The sequence below is a fragment of the Myxine glutinosa genome, chromosome 4 (genome assembly GCF_964187855.1).
Source record: "Myxine glutinosa chromosome 4, kmMyxGlut1.1, whole genome shotgun sequence".
Lineage (NCBI taxonomy): Eukaryota > Metazoa > Chordata > Myxini > Myxiniformes > Myxinidae > Myxine > Myxine glutinosa.
Window position 1 is genome coordinate 78,734,052 of NC_136264.1, and position 19,613 is coordinate 78,753,664.

The 19,613-nt window shown below is 46.9% G+C and overlaps 8 protein-coding genes across 8 annotated transcripts; 6 read left to right on the forward strand and 2 right to left on the reverse strand.

Annotated features, from left to right (window-relative positions):
• Positions 1-855: 855 nt before the first annotated feature.
• On the reverse strand, positions 856-1,613 carry LOC137424849 (histone H2A-like). Its single transcript, XM_068112713.2, has one exon. The coding sequence runs from the start codon at positions 1,610-1,612 to the stop codon at positions 1,238-1,240; it is 375 nt and encodes a 124-aa protein (XP_067968814.2). The 5' UTR covers position 1,613; the 3' UTR covers positions 856-1,237.
• A 4,522-nt stretch (positions 1,614-6,135) lies between these two features.
• Positions 6,136-6,965, forward strand: LOC137426184 (histone H4). Its single transcript, XM_068114875.2, has one exon. It carries the CDS (start codon positions 6,471-6,473, stop codon positions 6,780-6,782), a length of 312 nt encoding a protein of 103 aa, XP_067970976.1. The 5' UTR covers positions 6,136-6,470; the 3' UTR covers positions 6,783-6,965.
• A 704-nt stretch (positions 6,966-7,669) lies between these two features.
• Positions 7,670-8,283, forward strand: LOC137426185 (histone H3). Its single transcript, XM_068114876.2, has one exon. The coding sequence runs from the start codon at positions 7,670-7,672 to the stop codon at positions 8,078-8,080; it is 411 nt and encodes a 136-aa protein (XP_067970977.2). The 3' UTR covers positions 8,081-8,283.
• Positions 8,284-12,385: 4,102 nt separating this feature from the next.
• Positions 12,386-13,309, forward strand: LOC137424872 (histone H2A). Its single transcript, XM_068112740.2, has one exon. The coding sequence runs from the start codon at positions 12,410-12,412 to the stop codon at positions 12,782-12,784; it is 375 nt and encodes a 124-aa protein (XP_067968841.1). The 5' UTR covers positions 12,386-12,409; the 3' UTR covers positions 12,785-13,309.
• Positions 13,310-14,855: 1,546 nt separating this feature from the next.
• LOC144891764 (histone H4-like) lies at positions 14,856-15,907 on the forward strand. Its single transcript, XM_078776056.1, has one exon. It carries the CDS (start codon positions 14,891-14,893, stop codon positions 15,200-15,202), a length of 312 nt encoding a protein of 103 aa, XP_078632182.1. The 5' UTR covers positions 14,856-14,890; the 3' UTR covers positions 15,203-15,907.
• Positions 15,908-15,915: 8 nt separating this feature from the next.
• Positions 15,916-16,551, reverse strand: LOC137426186 (histone H3). The gene has a single exon (XM_078776055.1). The coding sequence runs from the start codon at positions 16,324-16,326 to the stop codon at positions 15,916-15,918; it is 411 nt and encodes a 136-aa protein (XP_078632181.1). The 5' UTR covers positions 16,327-16,551.
• A 1,381-nt stretch (positions 16,552-17,932) lies between these two features.
• Positions 17,933-18,460, forward strand: LOC137424865 (histone H2B 1/2-like). Its single transcript, XM_068112733.2, has one exon. The coding sequence runs from the start codon at positions 18,080-18,082 to the stop codon at positions 18,458-18,460; it is 381 nt and encodes a 126-aa protein (XP_067968834.1). The 5' UTR covers positions 17,933-18,079.
• Positions 18,461-19,010: 550 nt separating this feature from the next.
• On the forward strand, positions 19,011-19,547 carry LOC144891622 (histone H3-like). Its single transcript, XM_078775259.1, has one exon. The coding sequence runs from the start codon at positions 19,011-19,013 to the stop codon at positions 19,545-19,547; it is 537 nt and encodes a 178-aa protein (XP_078631385.1).
• Positions 19,548-19,613: the final 66 nt, after the last annotated feature.

The window sequence follows — 19,613 nt, forward strand, 5'->3', positions numbered from 1 at the left end:
TTTAAAACAGCTGTTCACCACCATCTCTTATTTTCCCCCATTCAAAACCTTGAACTTTTCTACCCCTGCTAATTTCACCCCAGATTCACTTTTTTAAAAAATACCAACTTCCTTCCTGGAAGTCCTTGCAGTGTCTTTGTGGTTTATGCGTCTCCCACCCCTCCCCCCTTCCCAAGCCCTCCCACAGATCTCCCGATGTCCCTGCTCTCAAATGTTGTGTTTGTGTGCTTCCCCTTCTCTCCCCATCTTGTCTTCTGCTCCCCCTTTTTATATATTTTGTTTGTCTGGTTGATTTGTTTGTGAAATAAATGTTAGCTCTTTCACGAGCCTCGATTCAGTGTACAAAAAAAATAAAAAAAAATATTGAGCTCAAAGTGATGCGAGAAACAAACGGAAACGAAAGAACACTTCTCATCGTTTCCGAATGCCGACGTTGATTTCTACCACGTCCGCTTCTCCCGTCACAATAACATCGGCCGCGAGGCGAGACGCGTTGTTTGTACAATACTGCACTTGTTTTTGGATTCTCGTATTCCTTCTCTTTTCGGTGTGAAATGGCGGAAACTGTTCCCCTTATAAAACTGGCGCTTCCAGAACCCCAAAACATCCCATTGTTTGTGAATGCAAATCTGTCAGAATAAATTTTTCATCAAAACTTTCAGTTAATAAAGACTGAAAAATGCCAATGCAGAGGTACATTTTATGACCCTAAGCACCCGTTTTTCTAAGTTATTGTGAGTCTCAACTCCCCCGTCCTCCTCTATCCCCCCTCCTCCTCTGTAAGCCCTTTTGCATTTGCTCGTTGCTGGTTGGTTTTGTTCCTTTTCTGTTTCACCCCAACCTTCCCGTTCTTGCTCTTTCATTTCATTTGTTTGCAGCTTGTTCACCCAATTGTCCTCTTCCCTTGAACAAACTCACTCTTTTATATCAAACTATCCTACTACTTTGTATCGTCAAAATACTATAATATCTACACGATTAGACGGACAATGATTGGGGCTTTTGTGATGACAAGATGCATGTGTAGTAAATGCAAGGTTCATAATTATTGCGCGTGTGCATGTGCTTTTGAAGTGTAAAGTCAACAAGAAAGGACCGTTTAAGGTTTTTCAACACACAGCAGAGTTTTGTGCAAAACACGGATCGTGTATCGTTGAAACTGCTTTCGGAAAGGTTTGAGTGGCTCTGAAAAGAGCCGTTGTGGGAGAGCTGAAGAACTCTTGTGAGGCGGAGCCGTTTACTTGCCCTGGCTTTTCTTGGGGAGCAGCACGGCCTGGATGTTCGGCAGTACACCACCTTGCGCGATCGTCACCCCGCCCAGCAGTTTGTTCAGCTCCTCATCGTTGCGGATGGCGAGCTGCAAATGACGCGGGATGATGCGCGATTTCTTGTTATCTCTTGCAGCGTTACCGGCGAGCTCCAGGATCTCTGCAGACAAGTACTCGAGCACAGCCGCCAGATATACGGGAGCGCCGGCACCGACGCGCTTGGCGTAGTTGCCTTTGCGAAGATGTCTGTGGACACGACCCACGGGAAACTGCAGCCCAGCACGGGAAGAACGAGTCTTTGCCTTAGCGCGAGCCTTTCCACCACCTTTACCACGTCCCGACATGATTTGTAGAGAAGAACCGATATCTCAATAAGCCCAATGTGACTGAACGTTATGGTGCGAATTGAGTCGTTTTATGGGTGAAGTCGGATCAGGAATCATACACGCCCACATTTTATCCATCCAATAGCTGAACATCAGGTTGTGTACTCCGCCTCCAAACTCTCTGTGATCCACATATTTGCATATGATAACCTGAAAAGACAGAATCCTTTGCACTTTGCACTTTGCACTTTGCAGCATTTAAAATACAGAATTGTTTGTCAGTTTTATTTGTAAGTAGATTTCGATTCAGGCTTCAGTAGTTAAGTTGTACACGCAAAGCGAAACAATGAGGTTGTACTCTTGCTGCATTATCGAGAAACAACTTCTTTAAAGTTTTAACTTCTTTAAACAACTTCTTCTTCTTTAAACAACCACTTCCGTTTTCCGGTCCGGTCGTGAGAGGACGCTGGCGTCGTTTGCTCGCCGCTTCTCTGACTGGACCATTGTCCGTGTCTTGCTTTCCTGGTGGTCGTGGCGGATTTATGGCCATTGAGTCTTCCTCTGCGCGGTCCCGGCTCTGCTCTGCTGCTCCGGGCTTCACCTGCTCGTCTCCATCGCTGTTTCCTCGGGCCCACTCCCGTTGGTTGTGTCGATTGTTTCGCCTCCTCACCCTTGGCCGCGTGCTCGCTTTGCCTTCGCTCCTGCCTGGCATGGCTCTGCGGTACTCTGCCGCAAGGCTTCTCCTGCTTAAAACCCGCTCCACCCCATCATGCATCTCTGCAATCAGATCGAATGGACTCCTGCGTCGACCCAGGTACATTCACCGTGGCTCCGGTCGTAAGTTTGTTTATTTACAATCAGGTCACTCCATCCCCATCCTCTGGTCGGCTCAGCGCACTCCCACTCATCGTCCCAACACACCTGGTCACAACAACGCACAAAATCGCACCTCCTGTCTGCGAACCCTGGCCAAATCACCTGGATTCATACCCGCCGTACAAAACAACATCAAGCTCACCCTGTTCAATACCCGGTCCCTCAACAACAAATGCCTCATCCTGAACGACTACATCCTGGAAAATAAACTGGACTTTCTCTGTCTCACTGAGACCTGGCAACAACCACTGGACTACTACACGCTCAACCTCACCACACCCAATGGATATTCTTACATCAATAAACCACGCTCGGAGGGCCGAGGTGGTGGAATTGCCGTTATTCACCGACAAGACATCAAGACCAACCTCATCTCCATCTCATCTGCTCCATCATTTGAACACCTGGCTTTTAAACTCTCTGGTCACACACAGTCAGTCATGGCTGTTGTCTACCGCCCTCCCAAACCACACCCATCATTCCTGTCTGACTTCTCCTACTTTCTGACCCAGCTATGTTCCCTCTCCCCCTCAATCCTCCTCCTTGGTGATTTCAATATCCACATGGACTCCACTGACTCCACGCTAACCACTGACTTCACTGATTTACTCACCTGCTTTAACCTCACTCAACATGTCAACTTTCCTACCCATAACCGTGGTCACATTTTGGACCTTGTCTGCTCTACTGGACTAATTTTGCACCATCTCTCTGGCTCCGACCTCACTCTCTCTGACCACCTAGCCATCACTCTGACCATCAACATCCCCACCCCAGCACCAAGGCATTATCGCACTATCAACTTCCGTAAGCTAAACGCTTTTTCACCTGCCTCATTCTCATCGACCCTCTCTGAAAAAATGTCCACTTCTCCCTTCGTTGACCTCCACACCCCTTCTGACCTCACTGACTACTACAACCACACTCTCTCTTCCTGCCTTGACCAAATTGCGCCTATAAAAACCAAAACAGTTTCTTTCACCCATTCTGCTCCCTGGTTTACCCCTGAGCTCCGCCTAATGAAAACTCGTGCTCGCCAACTTGAAAGACTCCGCAATAAAACAGGTCTCACAGTTCACTCCCAGGCCTACAAGGACCACATACAACACTATAAAGATGCCCTCTCCCGCGCCCGCTCCGCCTACTACTCTCAAATTATCCACTCTGGCTCCGGAAACCCAAAAGCACTCTTCTCTACAATAAACAAACTCCTCAGCCCCCTGAACACCACCACCCAGTCATTCACAATAGACAACTGCATCTCCTTCCTTTCATTCTTCCAACGCAAAATTGAAAACATCTACAACAGCTTGACCACCGCCGCACCCGCTCCCCCTCAAACCACCTGCCCCCCCTTATCCTGCCATCCCCTGTCTCAATTCTCCCCAGTCTCCCCTACTGACCTCTCTGAACTCCTCATCGGAATGAAAACTGCCACCTGCACTCTTGACCCCATCCCCTCCAGCTTTGTCAAGGCCTCCCTTCCTGCTCTTTCTCCACTTATCATTGCAACAATAAACTCCTCCCTGTCTACAGGCATCGTCCCACCATCCCTCAAAATTGCTACTGTTACCCCCATTCTGAAAAAACCTGGACTAAACCCTGACACCCTAAATAACTTCAGACCCATCTCCAACCTACCCTTTCTGTCAAAGGTTTTGGAACGCGCTGTAGCCACTCAACTCAAGCATCACCTCTCTGCCAATAACCTGTATGAAACATTCCAATCCGGATTCCGGTCCAACCACAGTACTGAAACTGCTCTCCTCAAAATCACCAACGACCTTCTCCTCTCCTCTGATGCTGGCAACCTCAACATTCTCATCCTCCTCGACCTCAGCGCTGCCTTTGACACCATCGATCACACCATCCTCCTCACCCGACTTGAAACCACCTTTAACATTACCGGCACTGCCCTCTCTTGGATTAAATCATACCTCTCCGACAGACGTCAGTTCATCTCCATCAATAACTGCAAATCCCCCACTGCTCCCCTCCCCCAAGGTGTCCCCCAAGGTTCAGTTCTTGGCCCCCTCCTCTTTATCCTTTACCTGTCCCCCCTCGGTCACTTAATCCGCCGTCATGGTCTCCAATTCCACTGCTTCGCCGATGACATCCAGCTTTTCATCTCCACCAAGTCCATCTCCACCGCCACCCACTCTATCCTGACAAACTGCATCACTGAAATAAAATCCTGGCTTCAAATCAACTTCCTCAAACTTAACTGTGATAAATCTGAAATAATCATCATTGGCCCAAAAACGCTCACCAAGTCCACCCATAACTTTGCCCTCAACATCGACGGTTTCCCAGTGTCCACCTCCCCTCACATCCGGAATCTTGGCATCATCTTTGACCAAACCCTCTCCTTCGACAAATACACTAAACAGATCACAAAGACAGCCTTCTTCCACCTGAAAAACATCGCCCGTCTCCGTCCATCCCTCTCCTCTGTGGCTGCAGAAACCCTCATCCACGCCTTCATCACTTCCCGTCTGGACTACTGCAATAGCCTCCTTTATGGTTCACCCTCAACAATCACCAATAAACTCCAATACATTCAGAACTCCGCTGCCCGTCTACTCACCCATTCCCGGACCCGTGACCACATCACCCCCGTCCTTTACAAGCTTCACTGGCTCCCCATCTCCCAGAGAATCCAGTACAAAATCCTCCTCTTGACCTACAAAGCCCTCCATAACCTGGCCCCATCCTACCTGGCTGACCTCCTCTCCAGACACACTCCCACCCGCAACCTCCGCTCTGCTGGTACCAACCTCCTGACCCCCCCCATCCGGACCAAATTTAGATCCTGGGGGGACAGGGCCTTCTCCATCGCTGCTCCCACCCTCTGGAACTCGCTACCTCACACCATCAGAGACTCCTCCTCACTCACCACATTCAAAACATCACTCAAGACCCACCTGTTCAACACTGCATTCAACATTTAACCCACAGCATCTAACCCCTGACTATCTCCTCTCCTTCTCCCTCCTTTGTGCTTTGAATATTTCCCTATTGATTCTTCTTTTTTTGCAATTGTCTTTATGTTTTGCTATGCGTTATGTTTTGCACTCTGTCAAAGCGTCTTTGGGCTTCCTGAAAAGCGCTATATAAAATAAATGCATTATTATTATTATTATTATTAAATTGAATGTTACATTTTTTTATTTGAATCAAAAGGCAAATTTGCCGTTTTTCCATATACTGGTTCTGAATGTGTCCCAATCGCACATGTACCGAGAGAAGTGAGAGAATAATTTTACTCTGTCTGCCTGGCAATCGCACAAAATTGAAATCCAGCTCGGAAACTTACTGTTTCAAACATCCGTTTTTCACCAGATTTGTTGCACAATTACCCCAAGGAAATGGGGGGAAAAAGGGGAAGACCACAAAACCTTGTGGGGTTGTTTTTCTTTCCGGGGGAGTGGGCGAACCTGGTTAATGGGTGAGAAACTCAACAACAAACACACACCATCCCCTTCAGGCAACGATAACCCCACAGACAACACTACTCACATGCACACAATCATCCATCCCTGCTCAAGCTCCATAAAACTCCTGCTTTTTTTATCCTTACACCCCTCGATCTGCAATATTTCCAAGTACTTATGTGATCAGTGACAATTTAAACTTTGTTGTTTATGCTGCCAATACCTTTCCAGGGAGACCATTCCATTTGTTAATGACTCTCCTCATTTGACAGGATCTTGTGTTTACTTGGGTGAAAGCGAAGAGATCGTAAAAGGCAGTGCAGTTGCAGATTGTCAAAGCGAAAGGACGCAGTGCGCATGCGCGGAAAGTGAGGCGAAAGGAACAAAGGTAACAAACGCTTTTCCCAGAGAAAATAATTTAATGAAGTAGTCAAAGTGGAAGGGTCAAAGAGCAAATGCTAATATCGAGTTTCCCACCAATAGAAAACCTTTGTACCACCACTATATAGATAGAGACACGAACGTTTGGCGTTTTGTTTATTCTGACGAGTCAAACCGCGATCGTCATGTCTGGACGTGGTAAAGGTGGAAAGGGTCTCGGAAAAGGAGGTGCGAAACGTCATCGCAAGGTACTGCGTGATAACATTCAGGGAATCACAAAGCCTGCTATTCGTCGCCTTGCTCGCCGTGGTGGGGTAAAGCGCATCTCGGGTCTCATCTACGAGGAAACCCGTGGAGTTCTCAAGGTGTTCCTGGAAAATGTTATCCGCGATGCCGTTACCTACACGGAGCACGCCAAGCGCAAGACCGTTACTGCCATGGATGTGGTGTACGCTTTGAAGCGCCAGGGCCGGACGCTCTACGGTTTCGGTGGTTAAACATTTTGGGAGTGGTGTTCATCAACAGCTACAACAACAAAACGGCTCTTTTCAGAGCCACCACCTCGTTCAAGAAGGAGCTTCAGTCGTCTTGAACTTTGCTTTATGTATTCTTTGATCGAGGATGGTTGATCTTGTGCTTTATTCATCCAATAAATTAGCCCCAAGTGTGAGAAACTCGAATGTGCAATGTACATTTCGTCTTTTTTTTTTTTGCAAATAATGTTCAGTTCCACCAATATCACAAAAATTCATATCACGAAGTTCCCCTTGCCAAAGGCAAAAGACCCAATTCTGAAATCGATTAATGAGTGAAATTTTTTTTGTCTTACGGGACAAACACATTTATTTGACAAAGATTTGCCTTTTACTTGTTTTAGTTCAGGGAAATGCTGAACAGGCCCAAACGAGCTCATGATCGATATTGGTGGGAGAAACGAGGAAGGGAGGGCGGACGAATCTTTGCTTCGTGGAGCGGATCACACCGGGCTCGGATTTCAGCCAATGGAGGGGGGAGAATGGGGTTTCAGCCAATGGAGAGGGGAGTGAAGTTTCGACCAATGGATGGAGCGTAAGATGGGGCTTAACTCTTCAGCGAATGGGAGAGTGTTTGAGGTCGCCAATGGCAAACGTGCAAATCGTGTCAGCCAATGGCAAACGTGCAAATCGTGTCAGCCAATGGCAAAGGTGCAAATCGTGTAAAATCGTAGCAGCCAATAGCAAACGTGCAAATCGTTGCAGCCAATAGCAACCGAGCAAATCGTGGCAGTCAAATGCAAAGCAACACAAGCATCTCCCCATATACATAAAAGCGCACAGCGCACTTTTGATTTCATTTTCGGACGTTTGGTGGCAAAGTTGTTTTTCAATTTTGTGTTTTTGTCACGATGGCTCGAACGAAGCAAACCGCTCGCAAATCGACTGGTGGAAAAGCTCCCCGAAAGCAGTTGGCGACGAAGGCGGCACGGAAAAGTGCTCCAGCCACCGGTGGCGTGAAAAAGCCGCATCGTTACCGTCCAGGAACTGTGGCGCTGCGCGAGATCCGGCGCTACCAAAAGTCCACGGAGCTGCTCATTCGCAAGCTGCCGTTTCAGCGCCTGGTCCGTGAAATCGCACAGGATTTCAAGACCGATTTGCGATTCCAGAGCTCCGCAGTGATGGCGCTGCAGGAGGCGAGCGAGGCCTACCTCGTTGCGCTGTTTGAGGACACTAATTTGTGCGCGATTCATGCCAAACGTGTCACCATCATGCCCAAGGACATCCAGCTGGCACGACGTATCCGCGGGGAGCGAGCTTAACCCGCTCGTCCAAGGTCTTGTGCACACCTTCCGTACCACACCACCCAACGGCTCTTTTCAGAGCCACAACACCTTTCTTGAAAGTGTAATCGACCTTTCGCATCACTCGATGCATCACTGTTTTTGTGCATGCACCATGTGTATACACAGTATATCTGTCGAATGGAAATCCGTTTTGTGAAGCACTTTTTCCTTACTTTTAATGAACACCCTCGAGAAGGATCCATGATGAAACGATACGGTGTCGTCTGCCTGTGTCTCAGGGCAAAAGGGTTCAGGATCGTTCAATGAAACCTACACTACACATGGCTGACAAATGATAGTTTTTCGAGTTCATCTGTCATGTAACATGCAAAGGGGAGGGGGGGGGGGTGGAGGACGGGTTGATATTAAATTACAGCTCAAGTTATGTCGATAGTAGCGGATGGTCGGGAACATTGATGAAAATTAACATGTATTACACTTCATGTGCCCCATCGGTTATCGATACAACCTTAACAAAACCAGTTCCCACCGCTACCTTTCCCATTTTAAACCAAGCGTGTATTATTTGACCCCTTCAGCTTGGAAGTGCTCGATATATTTGTATTCGAGGTGGAGAGCTCGATATTACCATTTGCTCTTTTCCCCTCACACTTCGCCTCCTGCAATTTTTTCGAGGATAAAGTGCGCTTCTTTCATGATTTCCACCACGTCCGCGCGTACGTGCTTTGCCTGAGCACCTCTCTTGCCGCGCATGCGCACATGTTCCCAACGCTTTGAAAATATGCAACTGCACTCGCTCTTCCAGTCCCTTCACTTTCTCTCAAAGACACAAAGAATCTTGTCAAATGAGGTTTAAGTTTGGCAGTAATTTACGACGATTTCATTCTGAACACAACTGCAGAACTTTGTCAAAATATACAACAAACGCAAACGTCCCCGAAGTTATAAATAAATACGCTTCAAAGGTATCAAGTAATCGAAGGATCAATATTTTCATGAGTTTGGATTTCAAGAAAAGTAAAACTACACTACATGGAAAAGTCAAAAGCTGCATGGAAGACCTTGCACCTCTCTTGGACAACAGAGGATGAATTGAAGCAGTCAATAAGTGTTCATGAGATATCACCACAGTTTCGTAAACAAGACCTGGATGCACACAGAACATCACACGAAGCACGACACAAGAACAGGGGAGAAACCAGGTCGACGATTTTATTCGCGTTTGGATAAATAAATAAAAAAACTTTCCAAGCATTGCTTACACCCGTGTGCTGTTGGTAAGTGGTAACCAAGTATCTTCACATTTGTGATGGTCCATGGTAAGATGACCTCGACAAGAACCTCCAAAAAGGAGTTTTTTTCCTGCTTGTTTCATTGCCTTGCAAAGGTGGCTGCCGACAGGTGCACATTCCACGATTAACTTTGTGAGATTTAAGTCGGGTCACAGAAAATATTTTACTCATGAAAACCAGATTTTGAGCACAGAAACCCCTTGGGCGTAGCCCGAGAACGTGTTCGAGTAAGCAATGTTCTGTCAAAGCAGATCGTCCATCTGCCGTGTCGGGCCGTGGAATGCGGCGAAAGGTCCAGATATTTGAAAAGATGTTTCTCTCCGTTTGCCAGGTGTTACGTGTTCCTCCCCGACCTCCTGGTCACGGTAAACCTCCGAACCCCGAGAGGAGCCACGGCAGAAAACTATGTTATTCTGTGTCAGTAATCAATAGTGAAACCACACCAATGATTATAAACGAACAAAAGTTGTATTAAAAATCACACACAAGAATAACGGTACAACCAATAGCAATCAAAAGTGCACTCAATACATCTTAAGATGGTACCATCAGCTAAAGTAAGATAACTCACTGCGCTCCCAATGAAAGAAAAAGAACACTCCTCAATGTCTCGATAACTCAAAGGTGATCCCCTCCTGCGAGTAGTGATGAGGCGAAGAGGCGATGGGGCGATGGTAAAGCGTGGACCGTCACGTGGTCCAAACAAAAAGCAAACTGGCGTCGGAAAGGGAAATCCCAAAGGCGCGATCCAGACATGCACGTTCACCGTTCAATCAGCGAACTGCCAAGTAATCTTCAAAAGCCGCTTTTGCGCACACACATCCCCGGCAGATGACAGGATGGTGAGAAAAGCTGACGCGTAGCAAAACCTTTTTCGGTGAACGAAGCGCGAATTCAAAATGGCCGACGGCTCTTACTTGAGTTGAAGCGACCTGGCGAGGATTCTCCGGAACCTCAATGCCTATACCTGACTACGCAGGTTTCTCAATCCTCCAGCGATAACACCTATCGCAAGAAATTCCTTTCAAGGAGACTCAAAGTTCACTCGCGACTTTCGTTCGATCATGCTCGCGACGGAGCTTCAAGACACGCGTCTTGTCCGACTTTTCTGGCCACGCCTTCCCTTCTTCTTCCTCTACGTCCTCCTCGTCGTCGTCCGGTTCCGGTTTAATTTAAAACATAAATTATTTTTACCTTTTGAAAACAGTTCATAAACAATAAACCTTTGGAATACAATAATAGTACATAGAATCAGAAATATTTCAAGTGGAGGAAAACCCAAACAACGGAAGTGACGAATCCATAACACAGGATGTCCTTGTACCTGAAACGATTGTGTGCATTGCGCATGCAGTTATTGTTCATGTGAATAACAAAGCTCAAAGTGACGCAGGAAACACAAACGCATACGGTGAACGACCTTAAGGATCGACAAACATGCAATAACAAATTACACAAAGATGTAACATTTCCATATTCTGAATCACACGTCATGTGTTCCATCGTTTTCCGAACGCTGACGTCGATTTCTACCACGTCCGCTCCTTCGTGCCGTCACAACAGGCGACGTGGTGAAGCGACGCTTTATTTGTGCGACATTGAACTTCTTTTTGTATTTTCATGTTACCTCTCATACTATTGTTGGTGCGAAATGTCAGAGACTGTTCCCGTTCCGGCAAAACTTTCAATTTCGGCCTCGTCTGTCAAGCGAGGGAAGAATAAACCTGGTGCTTCCAAGACCCCGCAGAAGACTGACGGGCCCCTTTCGGAAAAGATCATCAAGATGGTGGGATCGAGCAAGGAGCGAAATGGTGTGTCGCTTGTCGCCTTGAAAAAGGCCCTGGGGGCAGAGGATCACAATCTCCATCGGAATTGCGTTCGTATCAATTCGGCTGTGAAGACGCTTTTTGCGAGTGGAAATCTTGTGCAGACCAAGGGAACGGGCGCTGCCGGCTCGTTCAAACTGAACAAGGAGAAGAGTGCAAAAGTGAAGAAGAGCACCAGTCCCAGAAAAGTTGTGAAGACCACAATCAAGTCTAAAGCGGCCAAGAAAGCGACCAAAAAGCCAGCAGTGAAGAAGGTGGTGCGGAAGGTATCTCCCAAGAAACCTAAAAGATCTATCGCTGCCTCTTCGAAGCGATTCAGTAAGTCGCCTGTGAAGGTGAAGAAAAACGTGAAGAAGGTTCTGCTGAAGACCAAGGGAAATACCAAGACGACGAAACCAAAGTCCAAGCTTGCAACCAAGGGGTTGAAGAACAAGAAGGCGACGCTCAAAAAGAAGTGAGAGGAAGCGAAGACGAGAGTCGAGGTGAAGTTTCTCTTGTTCCTCCTCGTCTCACTTTCCCAAAACCCACAACGGCTCTTTTCAGAGCCACCCACCTCGTTCACTAGAAAGGAGCTGATCCGATGCTTCATAAAATCACTGGTGGGGCTGGCACTCTGCAAACAACAAATCGGGTGCATCCTACGTGCAGACAAAATAGATATAACCTTTATAGACAGTATTTGATGAAGTGGTTTGTGAAAGAGCTTTATAAAAAAGAGCACGACGTTCAAATTATTTGCAAGACCAACAAAAATGGTTCCATATTCATTCATAACTTATTTATATCAATCAATGACCAAAGAATGACAAGTCATGTGACACAACATGCAATGTTAAATAAGCAACATTCAAAGTGTGCCATCACGACGATTACTTTGTATTGAACAAATTACTAATTTTTCAGATCACTTAGTAATTGATCCATTTGTCCCAATGTACAGGAACAATGTCCCACCAAGAAATGAAACGTGGCCCATGAGAATGACCGTGAATCGCCAAGGTTCAAAAAGTCAAAGTTCAAAGTTCAAAAGATTCTGTTTCATATGCAAAAATGTGGATCACAGAGAGTTTGGAGGCGGAGTACACAACCTGATGTTCAGTCATTGGATGGATAAAAAGTGGGCGTGTATGATTCCTGATCCGACTTCACCCTTAAAAGAACTCAATTCGCACCATGACGTTCAGTCACAGTAAGGCTTTTTCGATATCGGTTCTTCTCTTCAAACCATGTCGGGACGTGGTAAAGGTGGTGGAAAGGCTCGTGCTAAGGCTAAGACTCGTTCTTCCCGTGCTGGGCTGCAGTTTCCCGTGGGTCGTGTACACAGACATCTTCGCAAAGGCAACTACGCCGAGCGCATCGGTGCCGGCGCTCCCGTCTATCTGGCGGCTGTGCTCGAGTACTTGTCTGCAGAGATCCTGGAGCTCGCCGGTAACGCTGCACGAGATAACAAGAAATCGCGCATCATCCCGCGTCATTTGCAGCTCGCCATCCGCAACGATGAGGAGCTGAACAAACTGCTGGGCGGGGTGACGATCGCGCAAGGTGGTGTACTGCCGAACATCCAGGCCGTGCTGCTCCCCAAGAAAAGCCAGGGCAAGTAAACGGCTCCGCCGCACAAGAGTTCTTCAGCTCTCACACAACGGCTCTTTTCAGAGCCACTCAAACTTTTCCGAAAGCTGCATCAGCGATACACGATCCGTGTTTTACACAAAACTCTGCTGTGTTGAAAAACCCTACACGGTACTGTCTTGTTTCCTTTACACTTCAAAACCACATACAGAACTTTGAACTTTATGAATTTCACTTATGAATTTGCATTCATGCACAGTTTTCACTTATGAATGCCCAATAATTATGAATTTTGCACTTACTCATGCGTCACATCACTCATGCATCACATCACAGAAACCCCAATCATTGTCCGTCTTTTAGAGTAGATTTTATCGTATTTTGACGATGCAGAAAGTTGCAGCATAGTGTGATATAAAAGCAGGAGTGAGTTTGTTCAAGGGTAGAAACAGAAACAGAAAAGGAACAAAGCAAAAGGGGTTACAGTGGAGGAGGGGAGGCGGGGGGGCGGTTGAGATTTACAATACCTTAAAAAATGATGCTTGGGGTTATAAAAGGTACCTCTGCATTGGCATTTTCCAGTCTTTATTAACTGTTAAAGTTCTGACCAAAAATTTATTCTGACAGATTTGCATTCACAAACAAGGGGTTGTTTATGGGTTCTGGAAGCGCCAGTTTTATTATTGTCTCGTTTGAGAAACGAGGTCGAAAGTGCTGTCGGAAGGGGAACAGTCTCCGCCATTTCACACCGAATAGAGTGAGGAGGAAGACGAGAATCCAAAATCAAGTGAAGTATTGCACAAACCGCGTCGTATCGCCACGCCGCCGATGTTATCGTGACGGAGGAAGCGGACGTGGTAGAAATCAGTGTCGGCGTTCGGAAATAATGAGAAGTGTTCTTTTGTTTCCGTTTGTTTCTCGCTCCACTTTGAGCCGAATAATTAACGTAAACGATACATCCATGCGTCATGCGCACAGCATTTTCAGGTACAAGCACATGCTGGTAAAGTGCGAGAAGCACATTTTCAATCTTGTGCACCTATCATCATCTTCCACGGGCCGACACTGCAGATGGAAGAGCTGCTTTGACACAACATTGCTTGCTCGGTCGGATACGTGATTGGGCTTCCCCGAAGGAGCTTCATTACTCAGGCTCATTTTCACGAGGTGAATCTATTCTTGGACCTAACTGAAACGTTAAAATTTTCATTGTGAAATGTGCACCTGTCTGTAGCCTTTGCAAGGCAGTCAAGCAAACAAGAAGAACAATCAGCTTTTCTGAGGCTCATGTTGAGGCCACCTGAGCAAAGACCAGCCGAGAGTGAAAATACTTGGTCACAAACAGCACACGGCTCGAAGCCATGCTTTGAAGGGTTTTTTTAAAATCCGAACGTCAGTCATTGAGCTTGAATCGTGCTTCGTGTGATGTGCCGATTCCATCTCCGCCTTGCAAACGAAACTGTTTCGATGTCTCATTCACAATGAGCTGCTGAAATTCATCACCTGTTCAAGGTAGTGCAATGATGTAGAAACTTTGGTTTGAACCTCTGAAATGACATTTGAAAGAGACAAATTTTGAACGAGGCCACAATCGACGGTTCAACGAAGTTACAGTTAATTCGCTGACAAAAGAAGTATGTTTACTTTTCATCAAATCCAAACTGACATTAAAATATCGTACGATGACTTGATGCTTTTGAAGCTTTTTTTTCTAACTTCGGTGATGTAATCGCGCGTTGTTATTTGCCAAAGTTCTGCAGTTCAAGTTGTGTTCAGAATTAAATCGTCGGCAATTACTGCATAACTTGTACCTCATTTGACAGGATTCCGTGTTTACTTAAGTGAAAGCGATGGGATCGCAAAAGCCAGTGCAGTTGCAGATTGTCAAAACAAAAGGACGGCGTGCGCATGCGCGGAAAGAGGAGAAAGGGGAAAGACACGAAGAGCACACGCGGACGTGGTAGAAATCACGAGAGAAAACATCGCAGGGAAAATAATTAAATGTAGGAGGAATCGAGGAAGGGTCAAAGAGCAAATGGTAACATCGAGTTCCCCCCAATAGAAAGCCTCGGTGTCAACACCAAAAAGACACGAACGCTCGTTTCGTTTATTCACCTTTGTATTCAACTCCCATCATCATGTCTGGACGTGGTAAAGGTGGAAAGGGCCTTGGAAAAGGAGGTGCTAAACGTCATCGCAAGGGACTGCATGATAACATCCAGGGAATCACAAAGCCTGCTATTCGTCGCCTTGCTCGTCGTGGTGGGGTAAAGCGCATCTCGGGTCTCATCTACGAGGAAACCCGTGGAGTTCTCAAGGTGTTCCTGGAAAATGTTATCCGCGATGCTGTTACCGATACGGAGCACGCCAAGCGAAAGACCGTCACTGCCATGGATGTGGTGTACGCTTTGAAGCGCCAGGGCCGCACACTCTACGGTTTCGGTGGTTAAACATTTTTGGGGTGGTGTTCAACAGCTACAACAACAAAACGGCTCTTTTCAAAGCCACCACCTCGTTCATGAAGGAGCTTCAGGCGTCACGCCCATAACTGTTTTGTTTGGCACCAAAAATGCAATGCAGATAGTGGGGTTCATTTCGCTTTGGTTTTCATGAGATGAAGCTGAAAGGGTCAAATAATACACGTTGTGGTTAAAATGGAAAGGTGGCGGTGGGAACTGGTTTTGTTAAGCTTGTGTCGATAACCGAGGATCAGATGATGTGTAACAAATGTTAATTTTCATCAATGCTCTCGACCATCAGCTGTTATCGACATTACTTGAGCTGTACTTTGATATGAACTCCCATCCCCTCTCCCTCCTCGCATGCAACATTACAGATGAACTCGAAAAACTATCACTTGTCAGCCATGTGGAGGTTTCATTAAACGATCCTGAACCCTTTTCCGCTGAGACATCAGCAGACGACACCATATTGTTCCATCACGGATCCTTCTCCGGGTCTTCATTAAAAATAAGGCAAAAGTGCTTCACAAAACGGATTTCCATTGGACAGATATACTGTGTGTACACATTGTACACAAAACCAGTGATACATTCAGTTATGTGAAATGTGGATTATACTTTCAAGAAAGGTGTTGTGGCTCTGAAAAGAGCCGTTGGGTGGTGTGGTGCGGAAGGTGTGGACAAGACCATGGACGAGCGGGTTAAGCTCGCTCCCCGCGGATACGTCGTGCCAGCTGGATGTCCTTGGGCATGATGGTGACACGTTTGGCGTGAATCGCGCACAAATTAGTGTCCTCAAACAGCCCAACGAGGTAGGCCTCGCTCGCCTCCTGCAGCGCCATCACTGCGGAGCTCTGGAATCGCAAATCGGTCTTGAAATCCTGTGCGATTTCACGGACGAGGCGCTGAAAGGGCAGCTTGCGAATGAGCAGCTCCGTGGACTTTTGGTAGCGCCGGATCTCGCGCAGCGCCACAGTTCCTGGACGGTAACGATGCGGCTTTTTCACGCCACCGGTGGCTGGAGCACTTTTCCGTGCCGCCTTTGTCGCCAACTGCTTTCGGGGAGCTTTTCCACCTGTCGATTTACGGGCAGTTTGCTTCGTTCGAGCCATCGTCACCGGCAAAGATCAACACAAAACAAAATTACAGCGAATGAAACAAGATGAGAAATGCGCGGCCAGACTTTGTTTGCGCCGAGAGACGCTTCGGCTATTTGCCATTGGCTGCCACCATTTGCACGTTTGCTATTGGCTGCCTCAAAACCATTCCCATTCGCTGAAGAATTAAGCCCCACCTCACGCTCCATCCATTGGTCGAAACTTCATTCTCCCCTCTCCATTGGCTCAAATCTGAGCCCGATGTGATCCGCTCCGCGAGGGAAAGCTCCGTCCGCCTTCCCTTGCTCGTTTCTCCCACCAATATCTATCCTGAGCTCCTTTGGGCCTGTTCAGCGCTTCCATTAACGTGAAGAAACAAAAGGCAAATCCTTGCCGATATTTCCGTTTGTGTCCCGTGATAGAAAAAATTCACTCACGAATCGATTTCAAAATTGGGTAGTTTGTCGAGGTGGGACGGAACTACATTTTTATTATATTACAGTCGTTGTACGTTATTTGTAAATAAAACATTATTGCGATATTGCAGGAACCGCACATTTGTCAATAATTCGAGAAACAGAAAATGGACGTAACAAAAGCTTGCTTGAAAGACGAACGTGCAATTGCGCAAACCCCGCAGAATGGTAATTCCATCGCCGAACACAAGCAGAAGATTAAATTATTTGGTTTCCAGAGCTCCGATCTGATGGCGTTGCCGGCGACATTTTGACCTCCCTCGTCAGTCTGTTTGAGGACACGAGGAGAGCGTCATCCACCGTCTACAAAACTCGAAACCTACAAATCCCTTTTTGTGCATTTATCTGTCAGAATGCATTTGTTCAGAACTTGAGAGTAAAGAAGAGGGGAGATCAAACGGTAATAAGGCAAGGGTCTTTCACTGAGTTGTTAATGTGTGGAATGGTCGCTCCGGAAAGGTCGTGGCAGCAGAAACTACATTAGTCTAAATTGGAATGAGATAAGTACCCGGAAATAATGTAGATCGAGACGTTTAGGGATATTTGCAGAACTTCTTGGTGGCTTGAGCAAGGATGGGTCATTGTGAACACCATTGCGGATTGTTGGCTGTGGGGGGGTGGATCTCGCTCGTCAAGAGTATGGTCGATTTGTTGTTTCTCCCACAAGAACCGTCTTCGGAAAGAATAATTCCTCCCCCCCCTCCCCCACCTCCGGAAAGAATAAGTCCCCTCCTCCCCCCACCCCCGGAAAGAAACAACTGTTATAAAAAAAAAAATTCTCATTTTTGATATAAATTGGTTTGGTGTTGATGAGGTGCAATAATGACGGGCCGAATGGACACCTGCTGGGTTTGACAAGATTCTTTGCGCACCTTGAACTGGAAAAACCCAACGCGGAGACACCTGCGATGACCCCACTCTCACGCATTATTGTTTTCCAGGTTATTGTTGCGCATCAAGTGCAAAGTTCATAGTCATCGAATGTTCTGTATTTGGTTTGGAAGTGACAGAACGCCATGATTTGTACACAAAAAGAGAAATCCAAATAACTTTACTGACTTTCATACGAAGATGACGAATTTGGTTCTTTTGAAGGGAAATTCGGATCAAGAATGATACACGCCCACTTTTCATCTAACCAATGACTGAGCATCAGTTTGTGTTCTCCACCCAGAAACGCTTTGTGATCCACATATTTGCATATGAACCCTTTATAAGAGGGAATCGTTCACACTCATCTTCTTATTCTTTCTCTGAAGGTTCATATTTAACTGGTTCAATATCGACTCGTGATGCCTACGGATCAGCCCAAGCAAGTGGCAGCAAAGAAGGGTTCGAAGAAAACCGTTTCTAAAGCGACTCGGAAGGGTCCCGGGAAACGGCGTCATCGCAGAAAGGAAAGCTACGCCATTTACATCTACAAGGTGCTGAAACAAGTTCACCCCGATACGGGTGTTTCTTCCAAAGCGATGAGCATCATGAATTCCTTCGTTAATGACATCTTTGAGCGCATCGCATCCGAAGCATCTCGTCTGGCGCATTACAACAAGCGCTCCACCATCACATCGCGGGAGATCCAGACGGCAGTGCGTCTGCTCCTTCCCGGGGAGTTGGCCAAGCACGCCGTGTCCGAAGGTACAAAGGCCGTGACCAAGTACACCAGCTCCAAGTGAGCTCCGACTCGTTTCTCGAGTTCATCCCCAAACGGCTCTTTTCAGAGCCACTCAAACCTTTCCGAAAGCAGCATCAGCGATACACAAAACTCTTTGCTGTGTATTTTGTAACCAATTCTTTTTTATCAAAATCAAAACTCATTTTTACAAACAACGTACAGATCGTGTAATATCACAACAATGCATTATTTACAAAGACTAGTACCCGAATGTAAAAATTTGTTACCGGCGACGCCACCTTGACAAACTACCAAATTTTGAAATCGAACAGTGAGTAGAATTGTGAAATTTTTAGAACCAGCAATGGTACCCGCCCTATTGGCAGGGCTTCAGTTGGAAGGCCCAAATGAGCTTAGGATAGATATTGATGGGAGAAACGAGCAAAGGAGGGCGCACGGAGCTTTCCCTCGGGAGCGGATCACATCGGGCTCGGATTTCAGCCAATGGGAAGGGGAGAGTGAAATTTCGACCATTGGGCAGGGCGTAAGGTGGCGCTTAAATCTTCAGCGAATGGGAGAGTGTTTGACACAGCCAATAACAAACGTGAAAAATGTGCCAGCCAATAGCGAACGACGGAAGCGTCTCGCGGCATAAAGAAATCAGACCGTGTGTTTCTCATTGCATTTCATTCGCTGTTATTTTGTTTTGTGTTGATTTTTGCCGGTCACGATGGCTCGTACGAAGCAAACCGCGCGTAAACCGTAAATCGACAGGTGGAAAAGCTCCCCGAAAGCAGTTGGTGACAAAGGCGGCACGGAAAAGTGCTCCAGCCACCGGTGGCGTGAAAAAGCCGCATCGTTACCGTCCAGGAACTGTGGCGCTGCGCGAGATCCGGCGCTACCAAAAGTCCACGGAGCTGCTCATTCGCAAGCTGCCGTTTCAGCGCCTCGTCCGTGAAATCGCACAGGATTTCAAGACCGATTTGCGATTCCAGAGCTCCGCAGTGATGGCGCTGCAGGAGGCGAGCGAGGCCTACCTCGTTGGGCTGTTTGAGGACACTAATTTGTGCGCGATTCACGCCAAACGTGTCACCATCATGCCCAAGGACATCCAGCTGGCACGACGTATCCGCGGGGAGCGAGCTTAACCCGCTCGTCCAAGGTCTTGTGCACAACTTCCGCACCACACCACCCAACGGCTCTTTTCAGAGCCA